This window comes from Scylla paramamosain, chromosome 9, assembly GCF_035594125.1.
Source record: "Scylla paramamosain isolate STU-SP2022 chromosome 9, ASM3559412v1, whole genome shotgun sequence".
Lineage (NCBI taxonomy): Eukaryota > Metazoa > Arthropoda > Malacostraca > Decapoda > Portunidae > Scylla > Scylla paramamosain.
Genome location: NC_087159.1, coordinates 20,547,603 through 20,566,518, shown reverse-complemented (window position 1 = coordinate 20,566,518; position 18,916 = coordinate 20,547,603). Strand labels below are relative to the sequence as shown.

At 38.4% G+C, this 18,916-nt stretch overlaps 1 protein-coding gene across 3 annotated transcripts in view; it reads left to right on the top strand.

The window, feature by feature from the left end:
- Positions 1-18,916, top strand: part of LOC135103707 (cytosolic 10-formyltetrahydrofolate dehydrogenase-like) — a 196,992-nt gene that overhangs the window by 112,098 nt on the left and 65,978 nt on the right. For all 3 annotated transcript variants that reach the window (XM_064010307.1, XM_064010306.1, XM_064010305.1), the window contains exon 7: positions 9,066-9,197. In XM_064010307.1, the coding sequence (XP_063866377.1) occupies positions 9,066-9,197 (132 nt within the window). The remainder of the gene's footprint in view (positions 1-9,065; positions 9,198-18,916) is intronic.

Sequence of the window (18,916 nt, the reverse complement as noted above, 5' to 3'; positions counted from 1 at the left end):
CCCATGCATAGTGATGAGTGTGAAAGGAGTGATGCTTAACAGTGAGTTGGCATGTGGACAGTGTAGTAGACATTCACATGTTCAGTATTAATTATTTGATACAATAGATGATCAGAGTATATTTGCTGATATATGTACTAAACACATTATTGTACTCAGCCATATGCACATAGAAAATTTAATAAGATTATTGGCAACACTGTCCCTTCCCTTTGCTAACATTATTGCATCTGTTGATAGTGGAGGACCAAGTGGTAATGGTGATAATAATATTGGGCTGCCTGAGAGAGCAGGACCCTCAAAAAGTGCTTCGAAAGGTGATGATGGCTTTGAAGGTTTTGACAATGTTGTGGAGTAGGCTCTAAGGCTTGAGTGACAGAAAGACAGAGAGAGAGAGAGAGAGAGAGAGAGAGAGAGAGAGAGAGAGAGAGAGAGAGAGAGAGAGAGAGAGAGAGAGAGAGAGAGAGAGAGAGAGAGAGAGAGAGAGAGTGAATTGGCTCAGGGTGATGTTGGGTTAAAGGAGGATGGAGGAGGGTGAGGGTGGTGGGGCAAGCATCTAGTAATACTGCCCACCTACCACTTCAAGCCCATTACAGTAAGCAGCACTCTAGACTCTACAATAGTGGTGCCTTTTTGTATTTATAATTGTTTATTTTACATATATTAATTGCTTTTAATAACTGTGATATATTTTCAGTAGTTAAAAACTACTTGAGAAAAAATAATAAATTTCCTTGAGACCATAATGTATTTCTGTTTTTTCTCCATAGGCATAATATTCTTTGCTTCTTGTATTTCAAGCGTAGAGAGGTTTCCACAGACTATATAGGTTGCCAGTCATGAAGTTTCTCGGTATTTTTTTTTTCATAGTTTTCAATGATATAAGCAATGATCAATTATTCTTTTACATATTAGGATAACATCATTCTTAAAGGGAAATAACAGGAATAAGATATTACACCATGTCACATTGCAGGAATAAGAATACAGAAGAGAGGGTTCTCATTCTCTTTTAGTTGTGATTTAAAACACATGCAGTGTCTACAAAAGAAAATTCCTACCTTATGAAATTCCCTATTTTTATTACATTCATGTAGTTTTCTTCAATAAAAGAACAAAAGAATGCCTTAGCTTATAATTTTTTTTTATTCATTTGTCCCTCTGCTTTAATAAACACTGATGCATTTTGACATGAGTTCTTTGAAATTTTTAAAGAAAATATTATTTACTATATTAAACAAAAACTTTTTTTCATTTAATTGATAATGCATGGTATAAATTATTTATTTTATTTATTTATTTATTTTGTTTTATTTTATTTATTTATTTATTTATTTTTTTTTTGTTGTGTGTAAGAGAGCCACTGGCCAAGGCAACAAAAATTCTGATTAAAATAAGCCCACTTAATGCCAGTCCTCATAGTGATGTCAGAAAAAAAAAGTCAGGGAAAGAAAAAAACAGGACAAGTATCTTGAAACCTCCCTCTTGAAACCTCCCTCTTCCTATGACTCTTCAAGTCATAGGAAGGAGGAAATACAGAAACAGGCAGGGAGTTGAAAGATATTTTTATAATATTTCTTAATTTTTGTAATTCTTCATAAAATCCCATTCATTATTAATGAGGTCAAGATCAGGGGAATTACGTGGCCAATCCTATACTTGAATTTTCTCTTTAGTAAGCCACATTTTGACTATTTCACAATATTACAAGGAGCTTGTATAAAGATCTCACAATTACCTACCTCAAAAATTGCCAACATTTGCTCTTCAAGAAGCTGATATATATATATATATCTCCCCTGACTGATTGTCGTCTTCATGTACACCCACAAGCAATGAAAGTTGAGCGTTGATGTTTTTGTTATGTTTTGTGTCACACACACCAATGTTTTTTTTTTTGCTTTATTTCTCCTGCTATGAGAAATGTTGAAGCACTCAGCTGGTACCTTATTAAAAGTAAAGTTCTTTTTGACAGAGCACACCTTCGTCCAGAGCAGTTTGTTTCTCTGGAGTGGAATTATCATTATTTTCATGTAATCTTTTCAAATAATGCCACACATAGTCCACAGTTCTTCATGGCAGTCCTGTCTCCTTAGAAATGTACTTAGACCCAAGTCAACCCTTTTGGAGAGAGTCAATAAGATCTTTATTGGTTTAGGATAGTTTAAGGCTCACGTTCCATTAACACTTAAAATATTACATTGACATGAAATGTGTGAATAAATTTGGCACAATATCCTGGCAAGTAGGGCAAATGTGAGTACTTCTTAATGGAGTCAGAGTCAACTGAGTGGTAACATGTAGAGATGTGACAGTTGACAGATGTTTAAACAGCTTGGCAATGTTGCCACATTTTCATTTGAGTTGGACACTTTTCCTCCACTATGAAACAACAGTTTCTTTATCATGCACACCACTTTCATTGCCAGTGGTATATGGATAAGGATTAGTGGTTCGAGTTCTTCAATGTTACTTCCAGACTTCTCTCTCATGCACAGAAATTTATTTCATCACTCCCTAGCACTTTTGTCCAATCTTCTACTGTAATCATTATGTTTGGTGGAAAACTACATTCTTAATTTTACAATCCATCTTGTGAAGGGTGGTTTGCTTGCAGGTTTAAAATATGATCATGATGAGGTTCTTTTGCAAGCTGTACTGTATGTACCTCACAGTGACATTTTCCATTAGTGATGGATACTTTTCTTCAGTTTATTAACTGTAATGCATGGATCTCTTATGATTTTCTTCTTAAAAGCACATCTGCAGCTGTAATGTTTTCCATGGACTTCCAAATGATTTTTTTTTTATTTATTTTTTTTGAGAATGGTAGTTCTTTGGCAGCCACTAATAAATACTGGATGGTCCTCACAGCTCACAATCGCATTTTCTCTCAGTTTCTTTTATAGACACATTTTCTACTCTTTATGGGCGCATTTTCTCTCTCAGATCAAAATATGCATTTTTTTCATCACAGGAAAGAAGTATACATCTTTGTATTGTGACATGTAAGATGCAACAGTATTAAAGGTCTGGGCTGACTTGTAAATTCTTGAATAACAACTACTGAGGAATAGTACTTTAATGCTTCACTGATGCCTTCATTACTATTTCTTCTCTGACCATCTCAGTTTGTAGGGTTGATAATATCCCAAGATTTATTATTGTACCAGCATAAGTATCTTTTTTTTTTCTTTCTTCCCTGCAACCAAACCTGATCCTTATCTTGTCTAAACTAGACAAGCAATCTTTCTAATATTTTTGTAGATATATATGTGTTGAAGTTAGGATAGATTTACATTATAATTAAAAGGAGTGATCTAACATTTGTATCATGTTTATTAATAGTATCTGGAAAACATCAGTGATAACAAGACCTGCATACTGTGATGTCACAACCCAAAGAGATAAAAGAGGAAGATGCCATGATCTGGGAGCTGTATTAGAGTTATCTTTACAGCTATTAACATAGTCATCCTCTCTTGCTATAAAAGCCAGTTCACACAAATCCCCTGAAACTTTAGCCATTGAATATTCTTTCAGTATATTAACTGGATGTTATCTCTAACTGAATTGCCAAGTCACTTGTCAATCCCATCAACAGAGCACCACATTCATTTGCTCAGGATTACCATAATTCACTCTGCAAGATTCTGCCATCCACATCAGATAATTCCTACTCTGTCAGTGGCCATGCTAGGCAGGACTAACTCTGTGTGGATGTATTGTGTAGATAAGTGTCATCAGATTCCAAAAACTTTTACCACACTGCTGAGGGGACCACAAATCTCCCCAGGTCAGACTGCTCTTCTGGTATTTACCCTAAATGTCTCAACACTTAAGACGTGGACCTGAGGAGGTATTTTGCTGATTTTCCTTGGAATGACTACTGTTTCTATGTCAGAGACTCGTCTTCATGTGCTGAGCGCATAACAGAGGTGATAGTGTCTGGCATGAAGGCGTACATTCCTCGCTCTTTTTCTTGACCTAAATCTTCCAAACCTTGGTTTAATACAGCCTGTTCTCATCTTTCAGGATTTAACTCCCCTTGTGACCTTTGGCTAGATGCCAGAAGTCACGAGGGGAGTTAGATCTTGAAAGATTTTGACACTGTTAATGAATGAGATTTTGGCTAGTATGAGAACAGACTTAACAGACTTGGCATGGTTCTGGGCAGAAATATAAAGTGCATGAGATTCTGGTGATGGAAGGCTTAAGTACCTTTTGTGGCCCACAAAAGGTACTTCCATCACCAGAATCTCATGCACTTTGTATTTTTGCCTGGAACCATGCTAAGTCTGTTCTCCAACTAGCCAAAAACTCTTTCATTAACAGAAAGTGTCAAAATCTTTCAAGATCTAACTCCCCTTGTGTCTTCTGGCATCTAGCCAAAAATATCTCCAATAACTTTGCTTCTTCTTTCCCTCCTTTATTTCAAACAGATGGCACCACTGCTATCACATCTATCTCTAAAGCTGAACTCTTCTCTCAAACCTTTGCTAAAAACTCTACCTTGGATGATTCAGGGCTTGTTCCTCCCTCCCTCCCCACCCTCTGACTACTTCATGCTATCTATTAGAATTCTTCACAGTGATGTTTTCCATGCCCTCACTGGCCTAAACCCTTGGATGGCTTATGGACCTGATGGGTTCCCTCCTATTGTTCTCCAAAACTATGCCTCCGTGCTTGCACCTTGCCTAGTCAAGCTATTTCAGCTCTGTCTGTCAACATCTACTTTTCCTTCTTGCTTGAAGTTTGCCTACATTCAGCGTGTTCCTAAAAAGGGTGACCATTCTAATTCCTCAAACTACTGTCTATTGCTTTAATTTCCTTCCTATCTAATTTTTTTTAATCTATCCTTAACAGAAAGATTCTTAAACATCTATCGCTTCACAACCTTCTATCTGACCACCAGTATGGGATCTGTCAAGGCCACTCTATTGGTGGTCTTCTGGCTTTCCTTACTGAGTCTTGGTCATCCTCTTTTAGAGATTTTGGTGAAACTTTTATAGTTGCCTTAGACATATCAAAAGCTTTTGATAAAGTCTGACACAGAGCTTTGATTTCCATGCTATCCTCCTACTGCTTCTATCTTTCTCTAAGTCTTTAACTTCATCTCGAGTTTCCTTTCTGACCATTCTATTGCTGCTGTGGTAGATGGTCACTATTCTCCTAAATCTATCGATAGTGGTGTTCCTCAGGGTTCTGTCCTGTCACCCACTCTCGTCTTATTATTCATCAATGATCTTCTAAACCAAACTTCTTGTCCTATCCACTTCTACACTGATGATACCACCCTGTACTTTTCTATGTCTTTTCATAGATGTCCAACCCTTCAGGAACTAAACATTTCATGCAGGGAAGCCACAGAATGCCTGACTTCTGATCTTTCTAAAATTTCTGATTGGGGCAGAGCAAACCTGGTATTGTTCAGTGCCTCAAAAACTCAATTCCTCCATCTATCAACTCGTTACAACCTTCCAGACAACTATTTTCATGCTAACTGCTCTTCTGATCTTGATAACTGCATGCCTCCCTTCCTCCCACGGCCTCGCTGCACAAGACTTTCTTCTTTCTCTCACCCCTATTCTGTCCACCTCTCTAATGCAAGAGTTAACCAGTATTCTCAATCATTCATCTCTTTCTCTGGTAAACTCTGGAACTCCCTGCCTGCTTCTGTATTTTCACCTTCCTATGACTTGAATTCCTTCAAGAGGGAGGTTTCAAGACACTTGTCCTTCAATTTTTGACTACTACTTTGGACCATTTTCTGGGACTGGCATCTCATTGTGCCTTTTTTTTTTATTGGATTTTTGTTGCCCTTGGCCAGTGTCCCTCCTTTTTAAAAAAAAAATGCTATATATGAAAGAGAGGTAACCCACAAAAGGTACCTGAGCCTTCCATCACTAGAATCTCATGTGCTTTATATTTCTGCCTGAAATCATGCCATCTGCTTTCCAACTAGACAGAAACTCCTTCATTAATAGAAAGTGTCAAAATCTTTCAAGATCTAACTCCCCTTGTGACTTCTGGCACCTAGCCAAAGACATCTCCAATAACTTTGCTTCTTCTTTCCCTCTTCCTATTCAACCAGGTGGCACCACTGCCATCTCATCTATCTCTATCTCTATCTCTTCCCTTAAACTTTTGTTAAAAACTCTACTTTGGATGATTCAGGGCTTGTTTCTCCCTCTCTTCCACCCTCTGACTACTTCATGCAACCTATTAAAATTTTTGCAATTATGTTTTCCATGCCCTTGCTGGCATAAACCCATAGAAGGCTTATGGACCTGATTGCATCTCTCATATTGTTCTCTGAAACTGTGCCTTCATGCTTGCACCTTGCCTAGTTAAACTCTTTCAGATCTGTCTGTCAACATCTACCTTTCCTTCTTGCTTGAAGTTTGCCTACATTCAGCCTGTTCCTAAAAAGGGTGTCTTTTCTAATCCCTGAAACTACCATCCTTTTGCTTTAATTTCCTGCCTTTGTAAAGTTTTCTAATCCATCTTCAACAGGAAGATTCTTAAACATCTATCACTTCACAACCTTCTTTCTGATTCCCAGTATGGGTTCCATCAAGGGTACTCTAGTAGTTATCTTGTGGCTTTCCTTACTGAGTCTTGGTCATCCTCTTTTAGAGATTTTGGTGAAACTTTTGTTGTTGCCTTAGACATATCAAAGCTTTTGATATGGCACAAAGCTGGCACAAAGCTTTGATTTCCAAACAACCCTCCTACAGCTTCTATCCTTCTCTCTTTAACTTCATCTCGAGTTTCCTTTCTGACCATTCTATTGCTGCTGTGGTTGATGGTCACTATTCTTCTCCTAAATCTATTAATAGTGGTGTTCCCCAGGGTTCTGTCCTGTCACCCACTCTCTTCCTGTTATTCGTCAATCATCTTAACCAAACTTCTTGTCTTATCCACTCCTACGCTGATGATACCACCCTGCACTTTTCCACATCTTTTCATAGACTTCCAACCCTTCAGGAAGTAAACAATTTGTGCAGGGAAGCCACAGAATAACTGACTTCTGATCTAAAATTTCTGATTGGGCAAAACAAATTTATTATTGTTCAGTGCCTCAAAAACTGAATTCCTCCATATATCAACTCAGCACAATGTTGCAGATAACGTCCCCTCTTCTTCAATGACACTAAACTGTCCCTCTCTTCTGTAGTGAACATCCTTGGTCTGTCCTTTACTTATAATCTAAACTGGAAACTTCACATCTCATCTCTACCTAAACCAGCTTGTATGAAGTTAGGCATTCTGAGATGTCTCTGCCAGCTTTCTCACCCTTCCAGCTGCTAACTCTGTACAGGGGCCTTATGTGTCTATGTATGGATTATGCTTTGCATGTCTGTGGCTGTTCCACTCATATTACTCTGCAAGACAGGGTGGAATCAAAAGCTTTTCATGTCATCAACTCCTCTCTTCTGTGTTCAGCCTCTTTCTCATTGCTGCAATCTTGCATCTTTTGCTATCTTCTACTGCTATTTTCATGTTAACTGCTCTTCTGATCTTGCTAACTGCACACCTTCCCTCCCCCCTGTGGCCTTGCTGCACAAGACTTTCTTCTTTCTCTCACTCCTATTCTGTCCACCTCTCTAATGCAAGAGTTAACTAATATTCTCAATCATTCATCCCTTTCTCTGGTAAACTCTGGAACTCCCTGCCTGCTTCTGTATTTCCACCTTCCTATGACTTGAACTCTTTCAAGAGGGAGGTTTCAAGACACTTATTCATCAATTTTTAATTACTGCTTTTTTTTATTACCCTTTTCAGGGACTGGCATCCCAGTGGGCTTTTTTTTTTTTCCATGGCTGGTACCCCTCCTACATAGAAAAAAAAAAATTATAGAAACCTTCCAGAACTTCATGACTAGCAAAAAAAAAAGTGTAAAACTATGGACTTATGTGACTTGAGTGGGGAATGATGCCTTGCACTTGATCTCCATTTAGTGAGGAATTGGTAATCTACTGCCACATATGTGTTATTTTTGTTTTGTTCAGGATAGTTAAAAGATCTTTTGACTTGGTCTTGCTCAGCCCACAAGGAACCATGTCCATGAATTTATTTTTCTTGCTTCCTCATGGCTTTTTTGGCTGGTGAGGGTTGTATTGATAATGATGATAGTGGTAGTGGTTCTGTACTACCTGAAATGCTGAGAAGTAAAAAATATCCCTTTGTCCCATTCTTTTCATATCTATAAAAAAAAACTCACCTGACATCATTTTGAAAAAAAAAAAATTTATTAATTCTGAACAGGGCCTGTGTGTGTTCACTTTTTTTCACACTTGCCCCTGAACCTAGAAAACTCATTTCTTATGTCCAGGCTGAACATCTATCTTGAAGACCTCGTGGCTCTGTTCATCCCGTTCCACATCTTCCACTGCTTGAGCTGGGAATCTGGTGTTACTTGTGGTCTTTGGGCTCCAGACAACCCTTTCATCTTCTTGTTCATTTTCCTAGAGGCATCCAGCTCCTTCTGAAACCATCTTGTTTTTTTTTTTTTGTCATGACTGACCTCATTGGAGCAAAAGCTGATCAACCACTCACTACAAGCTCTCAGGACAGGCACAAAACTCTCACTACAGACTTGAGTATTGATTTCAACAAAAAAATGTAATGTTTCCAAAATTATGCAATCTTCAATGTGTTTTGTTTACAAATGTCAGGCAAACCATGGTTGCTGGCTGCTGGTGGTGGTACCAAAATTACTTTATCACTCAGACTGTAATGGCCTGTGTCTTATGAATTTGATACTTCCTGTGTACTTTTGTAATCATCCATTTTGAATGCCTACAATACTTGGGAGGAGGGGGCTGTATCCATTTACATCATTGGTCAGTGGTCAGTCTGGTTTAATCTTAGATAGTTTGCTTATGGTTCTATGTATTGTAGAGTGTAAATGGGAATAGCTCATTATAATAGACATTTCTACTTTGTTCGTAGGGAGACTGCATATAAAATAGGTAAATGTTTAATTTTGATGCATTGAAAATATGAGATGGCTTGTTGTTATCAGATTATTCCATTTTTTTCTTTCTTTGACCCACCAGGTAAAACTGTTTGGATCCAAAATGTTTAGTGGAAGCAGTGCAGAGGGACAAGAAGTGCAACTGGAAGGTTTGACCACACCAGGTGTCATTCATAAGGATGGCCTCCTCCTCACAGGCAAGGATGGAAAGAAGGTAAGGCTCACTAAATGCATTAAAAGAGTGTATAACACACTGTGTAATTAATTTCAAGTTTTGTTTGAGCTTTTGCTACATATGTGGAAGATATTTCTCATGCAGCAAATTGACTTACAAATTTCTGTTAATATTACTGGTTAGATATGAAATTTTGCATCTAAAAAGTACAAAAGAACTATAAAAGAGACCTTCCATTGTGATCATGATTATCACCTGGATGTTTTGTCGTATTGTTTCTGCATACTTCTGTAGAGTGAAGGTATTATAACACAATATCATTATGAAACTTTTCTCATAAGTATAGTGTATTACTAGAGATTGTGTATAATGGTAGCTTTGTATAAGAAATTGAATTGTTACAGGACTTGTTTTTTTTAAGCATCTCATAGAAATACCATCATACAATGTGTGCATTGTAACACAAATTGTATGATGGTATTTCTATGAGAAACTGAATTGTTATAGAACTTGTTTCTTAAAGCATTTGTTGTAGTGTGTATTGAAACACAAGTTATTAGGCATACAGGGAGGTCCTGATGATATGAGCAGTTAATTTTCATTTGAATTGCTTGTATAGTGAATTCTTGTATAATGAAATACATACGAGTGACTAATGGGAAAAAATGGGTTAGGTTCAGTGATCCTTGTCAAAGGTAAGTTTTCAAGCTAAAATGTTTGATACCAAAGCTAAAATGTATGATAACAAATGCAACAAATGTATCTTTATTACAGAACTGTCAATAAAACAGCCTGAAGGAGAAAACAGCAAAGAACATAATTGCATATTAATTAAACATATCAAATGTGCATAACACTCATCAATGCATAGTTAATGGCAGGAGAATGCATGGTAGGTAGGGGACAAAAAAAGGGGGTGCATGGTTCTCCTCCAGTGCTCACAAACTCATCCCTTCACATTTGAATCATTGTACATCATCATACAGCCTTGATGTGTTAGTGGGAGGGTGCAGGAAGGTGTGCAGTTTAAAATTTGTTATTTTACTTGCCTTGGACTGAAGGTTGTATCATATAATTTTTACACATGTATGAAGAAAATAGTTCCTAATTTACTCATCTCGTATCATCGGTTTCTCCTATATCATATGCTTGTATAATGGAACCTCCCTATACGTCATTTCACACTTATAGCCAACCCTAAATTTGCCACCTAACACGAGCTATCATGTAGAAAACAAAGAACCTAGAATTATAAGAATATAGGCTCATATTTTATTTTACCATTGTTTGTCACATTATTATATAACATTTAGTGTTTTGCACTAAATGTCAAGAGAAAGATGCCAAATACCACCTCAGCCTCTTGTGGTCTCAACTACTGTCATGTTGCCTGCATTATATTTATTATTATTATTATTTGCAGCTTTTTTGTAGCACAGCGCATTAGTAATTACTGCCTGTGGGATGAATCAAATGGGAGGAGAGGCTACTGTAACCATCAGCAGTATGGCTTTTGCCATTTTGAATGACTTTATTTGTTTTATTTTTTTTATTATAATTCTTTTATTTTTATTTTATTTTTTAATTTTTTTCTATTATGACCCTTATCCCTTGAATAACACTGTGCTAACCCTGCCAGCTGTCAGTGGCTCCTTTGTGAGGAGGAAAAATATAGATATGGGTGGAGAGAGTACTTCACCTTGCTCTTGGGAGACAGATTATGTTTAAGAGTGATAATAATTGTAAATGTATGAATGAAACATGAAAGACAAGATGATTGAAGTTTGAAGAAGAGAAAACTAGACATGTTTGCAGAAGCAGTTGCAGCCTGCTTTCTAAAGACATTCCCTCTTACTGTTAACACTACTTAACACACTACAAACATCTACACACTTTTATCATCAAAGTTATATTCATGGTAAAAAATATAAAATAAAATAAAATAAAATCAATAATAATAATAATAATAATAATAATAATAATAATAATAATAATAATAATAATAATAAATAAGTAAATAAATAAAAAAAAAATTAGAATATCCATCTGGGGAGGGGACTTTAAATGTCACCAGGCCAAGATGTCATTTGATTACAGACATTGTGTTTTAAGACCTCAAACTTTTCCTATAATAACTTTTGTAACATTCGTAGTCTTGGGTCTAACTTCCAAGCTGTGGAACATCATCTCATTTCCTCCAGATATCATCTTTTATTCCTCACAGAAACCTACATACTCTTTATTGTCCCTCCTTACTTTCTGTATCCTCAATTTCAGTCCAAAGCTGGCTGTTACATTTATTTATACAATGATGAAACTTACTCTCATGCCCATGCTCTTGAGTCTTCAGTTTTTTTTTACTTCCAAAGTGGAGCACATTTCCACCCAGTTCCTCCATGCCGAAATCTTCATATTTGCTGATAACAGTGTTCACTACCAGCTTTGGCTATCATCTTTCATAGACCAACCAACATGGTGAACAAGCCTTAAACTTTGCTATCCCACATGTCCTAGAGCACCTTATGTGCCTTTCTAACTACCTTAGAGATTTGCCCAACATTCTCAATCTTCTTTTAACCTCCAACTATTCAGCTTAATAGGTATGTTCTTTTCTTTATTCTCCTCTAATTATACCATATCCTGTCATTGCTCCAGTACTGCCTCTGGACCCATCAAAACTAAACTTTTTTGAGGGGAAGGTTTCAAGACAGTTACCCTCTATTTATGGATGATCCTTTTTGATCTCTCTTTAAGGACTGGCACTCTTAGTTGTTCTACTTTTTCAGACTTTGTTGCCCTTGCCCAGTCCCACCCCCCTCTTACATACATAAAAAAGCTGAGGCTGCTAAGTTGGAGAACCTGATATTATACTGATTTTCTCTGGAGTGACCACTATTTCAATGTCAGAGATCCATCTCTTTATGTAGAGTACATAAGAGAGAGGGTTCTGTCCTGTCACCCACTCTCTTATTATTTATTAATGATCTTCTAAACCAAACTTCTTGTCCTATCCACTCCTATGCTGATGATACCACCCTGCACTTTTCCATGTCTTTTCATAGATGTCCAACCCTTCAGGAGGTAAACATTTCATGCAGGGAAGCCACAGAACGCTTGACTTCTGATCTTTCTAAAATTTCTGATTGGGGCAGAGCAAACTTGGTATTGTTCAATGCCTCAAAAACTCAATTCCTCCATCTATCAACTCGACACACCTTCCAAACAACTATCCCCTCTTCTTCAATGACACTCAACTGTCCCCCTCTTCTACACTGAACATCCTCGGTCTGTCCTTTACTTATATTCTGAACTGGAAACTTCACATCTCATTTCTAGCTAAAACAGCTTCTATGAAGTTAGGCGTTCTGAGATGTCTCCGCCAGTTTTTCTCACCCCCCAGCTGCTAACTCTGTACAAGGGCCTTATCCATCCATGTATGGAGTATGCTTCACATGTCTGGGGGGTTCCACTCATACTGCTCTTCTAGACAAGGTGGAATCAACAGCTTTTCGTCTCATCAACTCCTCTCCTCTAACTGACTGTCTTCAGCCTCTCTCTCACTGCCGCAATGTTGCATCCCTAGCTGTCTTCTACCACTATTTTCATGCTAACTGCTCTTCTGATCTTGCTAACTGCATGCCTCCCCTCCTCCCGCGGCCTCACTGCACAAGACTTTCTTCTTTCTCTCACCCCTATTCTGTCCACCTCTCTAATGCAAGAGTTAACCAGTATTCTCAATCATTCATTCCTCTCTCTGGTAAACTCTGGAACTCTCTGCCTGCTTCTGTATTTCCACCTTCCTATGACTTGAATTCCTTCAAGAGGGAGGTTTCAAGACACTTATCCATCAATTTTTGACTACTGCTTTGACCCTTTTATGGGACTGGCATTTCAGTGGGCATTTTCTTTTATTGGATTTTTGTTGCCCTTGGCCAGTGTCCCTCCTACATAAAAAAAAGAAAAAAAAATAATAATAATTTCATAAACCTTGGTTCAACTCGCCTTGAGATGGTGACATGGCTCACAGATGGTACATTGGTCACCCATCTTCTGAAACTCGTACTATTTGTAGCTGCTTGAAATCATGGCAGATTGATTCATCAAGTAGAAATGTCAAGATTAAACTGGTTTCCCCTTGTAACATTAGGCATGTAATAAAAGATATCAACAGTTTTTCTTCATCTTTCCTCCTCTTATATTTCATTCAGATGGTTTTTTATGACTAGATCTATAAAAGACTTATGACTGTGATGGAGTCCCTCCAATTGTTCTCTGTAATTGTACTTCCATGCTTGCTCCTTGACTGGTTGTGGGAACTATTTGATGGTTTCACTTACCCTATTGCTTCCTGGCTAACACATAATCACAGAGAGCATCACTAAATTAAGTGGATGGCCAAGGATGAGTGATGGTTGCTGGTGTTCCAAGCCAGCAGCTGGCCATGTTTTGTAGCTAAGACAGGAGCTTCTTTAAGATATCCAATTTTTCCGACTTCTAAGTTCTTGTTAACTTAGCGAATTTAAGTAAAGGAAACTGGTAGAGTAGTGAGAATGCATCTTAGGAGGGCTGTTGTGCTTGTGATGGCTGATGGGCGACTACTACAAAGGCAGTCCGAGTTGCTGCCTCCTGACCTTCTTGCCTCATCATACAACAAAAGCTATTCATGATCCACTCACTCTACTTCCCATTTAATATACAGTAATAACTAATTCTAGATTAACCTTAATTATCCCTGAATATGACTTTACAATTTGTATACATGTCACAACATGAACCAATAACACATTGATATTGTGCGTGATACCAAGGAAATTTCCACATCCTTGGTCTGAGCAATCTATAGTTAGGTAATATGACCACCTGAAATTAAATTCCTCCCACCTCTCCTGTGACCTTTGAGATGCTACTCAGGATGGCCTGGTCTGCCCCTCATTATCTGTTCCCCCCCGAGATTCCATTGTCCCCTTATTGTGATTTCGGCTGTTCTAATGATACCATTCTCATTAGGATATAATTTTAATATCCTAGCTAAAAGGCAAGTGGAATGACTCTGCTCAGTTTTTAATAGTTTGGGAAATGTTATACCCCCTTGTTAAAAGATCTGTTGAGCTTTCTTTGGTAGGAATATAGTGTTACTCAAAGTCCCATTGTATTGGCAGTATTTTTTCTATAATTTTCACATTTGGATTTTTATTTTCATTTTTATTTATCCAGTGTAAGCAGATTTCACTGTTGGTCCATATTACTGCTTACTTAAAGAGAGAGTTTATCCCTTTGCTCCCAGGTTGATCTTTCATGGTTATTTTCACTAAATACTTAGCTAACTGAGTGCCCATTGCTATTGCCGTTAATTCTAATTGAGGCAAGGTTCGGGTTTTCATTGTGCTACTTGTGACTTCAATATTATCAATTCACTATGATTATCTGTGACTGAGTAGGATGCTATGAGGATGTCTTTGAGGACACATCTTAGAAGATGTGAAGTTGTGTATTGTCATTTTGGTTTAAATCGACATGTCTGGGGATGGAAACCTCAGTTTCTACAATACAATCCTCCTGTATTCTTTCCCATTTGGATGAATAACATTAACATTTTCCCTCATTGTTATAGGGCTTATTATACCCAAGGGATCAAATAAGAGAGAGATTTGGCTTAGTGGTAAGGCTTTTTATTCAGATTTTATCTTTTAGTCTGATTTTGTTTAAGATATTGAGGCTGATGTAGACTTATTCTATTACCATTCATCCCACACCATACCCAGTAAGTTTTGCCTCATGGATAATTCTGATTCAGGTCGTTCCTTTAAAAGATATTGTAGGATTTTTGAGTTGCTGTTCCAAGTCTTTTAGTGGCATGTTAGCAGCCTTTCTATATATATATATATATATATATATATATATATATATATATATATATATATATATATATATATATATATATATATATATATATATATATATATATATATATATATATATATATATATATATATATATTTTTTTTTTTTATGTAGGAAGGACACCGGCCAAGGGCAACAAAAATCCAATAATAAAAAAATGCCCACTGAAATGCCAGTCCCATAAAAGGGTCAAAGCAGTAGTCAAAAATTGATGAATAAGTGTCTTGAAACCTCCCTCTTGAAAGAATTCAAGTCATAGGAAGGTGGAAATACAGAAGCAGGCAGGGAGTTCCAGAGTTTACCAGAGAAAGGGATGAATGATTGAGAATACATGGTTAACCTTGCATTAGAGAGGTGGACAGAATAGGGGTGAGAGAAAGAAGAAAGTCTTGTGCAGTGAGGCTGTGGGAGGAGGGGAGGCATGCAGTTAGCAAGATCAGAAGAGCAGTTAGCATGAAGATAACAGTAGAAGACAGCTAGAGATGCAACATTGCAGCAGTGAGAGAGAGGCTGAAGACAGTCAGTTTGAGGAGAGGAGTTGATGAGACGAAAAACTTTTGATTCCACCCTGTCTAGAAGAGCAGTATGAGTGGAACCCCCCAGACATGTGAAGCGTACTCCATACATGGACGGATAAGGCCCTTATACAGAGTTAGCAGCTGGGGGGGTGAGAAAACTGGCGGAGATGTCTCAGAATGCCTAACTTCATAGAAGCTGTTTTAGCTAGAGATGAAATGTGAAGTTTCCCGTTCAGATTATAAGTAAAGGACAGACCAAGGATGTTCAGTGTAGAAGAGGGGGACAGTTGAGTGTCATTGAAGAAGAGGGGATAGTTGTCTGGAAGGTTGTGTCGAGTTGACAGATGTAGGAATTGAGTTTTTGAGGCATTGAACAGTACCAAGTTTGCTCTGCCCCAATCAGAAATTTTAGAAAGATCAGAAGTCAGGTGTTCTGTGGCTTCCCTGTGTGAAATATTTACCTTCTGAAGGGTTGGACATCTATGAAAAGACATGGAAAAGTGCAGGGTGGTATCATCAGCGTAGGAGTGGATAGGACAAGAAGTTTGGTTTAGAAGATCATTAATGAATAATAAGAAGAGAGTGGGTGACAGGACAGAACCCTGAGGAACACCACTGTTAATAGATTTAGGAAAAGAACAGTGACCGTCTACCACAGCAGCAATAGAACGGTCAGAAAGGAAACTTGAGATGAAGTTACAGAGAGAAGGATAGGAGCCGTAGGAGGGTAGTTTGGAGATCAAAGCTTTGTGCCAGACTCTATCAAAAGCTTTTGATATGTCCAAGGCAACAGCAAAAGTTTCATCAAAATCTCTAAAAGAGGATGACCAAGACTCAGCAAGGAAAGCCAGATCACCAGTAGAGCAGCCTTGACGGAACCCATACTGGCGATCAGATAGAAGGTTGTGAAGTGATAGGTGTTTAAGAATCTTCCTGTTGAGGATAGATTAAAAAACTTTAGATAGGCAGGAAATTAAAGCAATAGGACGGTAGTTTGAGGGATTAGAACGGTCACCCTTAATAGGTACATGTTGAATGTAGGCAAACTTCCAGCAAGAAGGGAAGGTAGATGTTGATAGACAGAGCCGAAAGAGTTTGACTAGGCAAGGTGCAAGCACGGAGGCACAGTTTCAGAGAACATTAGGAGGGACCCCATCAGGTCCATAAGGCTTCTGAGGGTTTAGCCCAGCGAGGGCATGGAAAACATCATTGCAAAGAATTTTAATAGGTGGCATGAGTCAGAGGGTGGAGGAGAGGGAGGAACAAGCCCTGAATCGTCCAAGGTAGAGTTTTTAGCAAAGGTTTGAGTGAAGAGTTCAGCTTTAGAAATAGATGTGATAGCAATGGTGCCATCTGGTTGAAATAAAGGAGGGAAAGAAGAAGAAGCAAAGTTATTGGAGATGTTTTTGGCTAGATGCCAGAAGTCATGAGGGAAGTTAGATCTTGAAAGGTTTTGACACTTTCTGTTAGTGAAGGAGTTTTTGGCTAGTTGGAGAACAGACTTTGCATGGTTCCAGGTAGAAATATAAAGTTTATAAGATTCTGTTGATGGAAGGCTTAAGTACCTTCTGTGGGCCACCTCTCTATCATGTATAGCATGAGAACAAGCTGTGTTAAACCAGGGTTTAGAAGGTTTAGGACGAGAATAAGAGTGAGGAATGTACACCTCCATGCCAGACACTATCACCTCTGTTATGCGCTCAACACACAAAGACAGGTCTCTGACACGGAAGCAGTACTCATTCCAAGGAAAATCGGCAAAATACCTCCTCAGGTCCCCCCCAATTAGCAGAGGCAAAACGCCAGAGGCACCTTTGCTTAGGGGGATCTTGAGGAGGGATTGGAGTGATAGGACAAGATACAGATATGAGACTGTGATTGGAGGAGCCCAATGGAGAAGAAAGGGTGACAGCATAAGGAGAAGGATTAGAGATCAGGAAAAGGTCAAGAATGTTGGGTGTATCTCCAAGACGGTCAGGAATACGAGTAGGGTGTTGCACCAATTGCTCTAGGTCATGGAGGATAGCAAAGTTGAAGGTCGGTTCACCAGGATGGTCAGTGAATGGAGAGGAAAGTCAAAGCTGGTGGTGAACATTGAAGTCTCCAAGAATGGAGATCTCTGCAAAAGGGAAAAGGGTCAGAATGTGCTCCACTTTGGAAGTTAAATAGTCAAAGAATTTCTTATAGTCAAAGGAGTTAGGTGAGAGGTATATAGCACAGATAAATTTAGTTTGAGAGTGACTCTGTAGTCGTAGCTAGATGGTGGAATACTCGGAAGATTCAAGAGCGTGGGCACGAGAGCAGGTTAAGTCATTGCGCACATAAACGCAGCATCCAGCTTTGGATCGAAAATGAGGATAGAGAAAGTAGGAGGGAACAGTAAAGGGGCTACTGTCAGTTGCCTCAGACACCTGAGTTTCAGTGAGGAAAAGAAGATGAGGTTTAGAAGAGGAGAGGTAGTGTTCTACAGATTGAAAATTAGATATTAGACCGTGAATGTTGCAGAAGTTAATGAAGAAAAAGTTGAGGGGGGATGTCAATACATTTAGGGTCGTCGACAGAAAGGCAGTCTGACCTGGGGACATTTATGGTCCCCTCCCCAGATGAGGACTCCGAGGCTGGTGTAGGTGTCGCCATGATGATTTTAAAATTTTTGAGTGAAGGGTGTGTGTGTAGTTTTGTGTGGAGGAAGAGAGTTGTCTTTAGAGGGCAGGCTGTGACTGCCCCCTTGTGTTGTGAGACACAAAGGGAAACGTTCAGTGAGGTCACAACTGGGTTTAATGATAAGTTCACAGCACCCCCTGAACAGTGCTTTAGACCTCACTGCTTCTTCCTCTGTGTCTACTGTTATCTGTAAGTTGTCCAGGTAAAATGCATGACCTATTTCAGGACAACCAGTTTTGTCGAAATGATGATGTAAGGTTAAACATAACAGAAATGGACTTGAACATAGCTAAAGGTGACTGATTTAAACAGATACACATCCAAAGAACTATAATGTTGCCTGGATCTCTCATCCATAAGAACTTTGTGAAGTCTCTGTCTTCTTCCTTCAAACCTATCCTTAGGAATCCCTTAGATATGTCGGTGTATGATTTCAGACAGAATTTCACCAATACGTTGAGTAAATTCTCGGTTCGGTTGGGTCCTATATACAAACAGTCATTTAGACTACTTGCTCCCTTGGCTGCCTGTGAACTGCAGTTGAAGACCACCCTTATTGGTGTGATGACAGTCTTTCTTCATTGCTTGATGGGGGAGGTAATGGCCATTGTTATGGTTTACTGGTTCCTCTACTCTCTATGAAATTACTTGCAGTTTGATTTCTTATGATACTGTC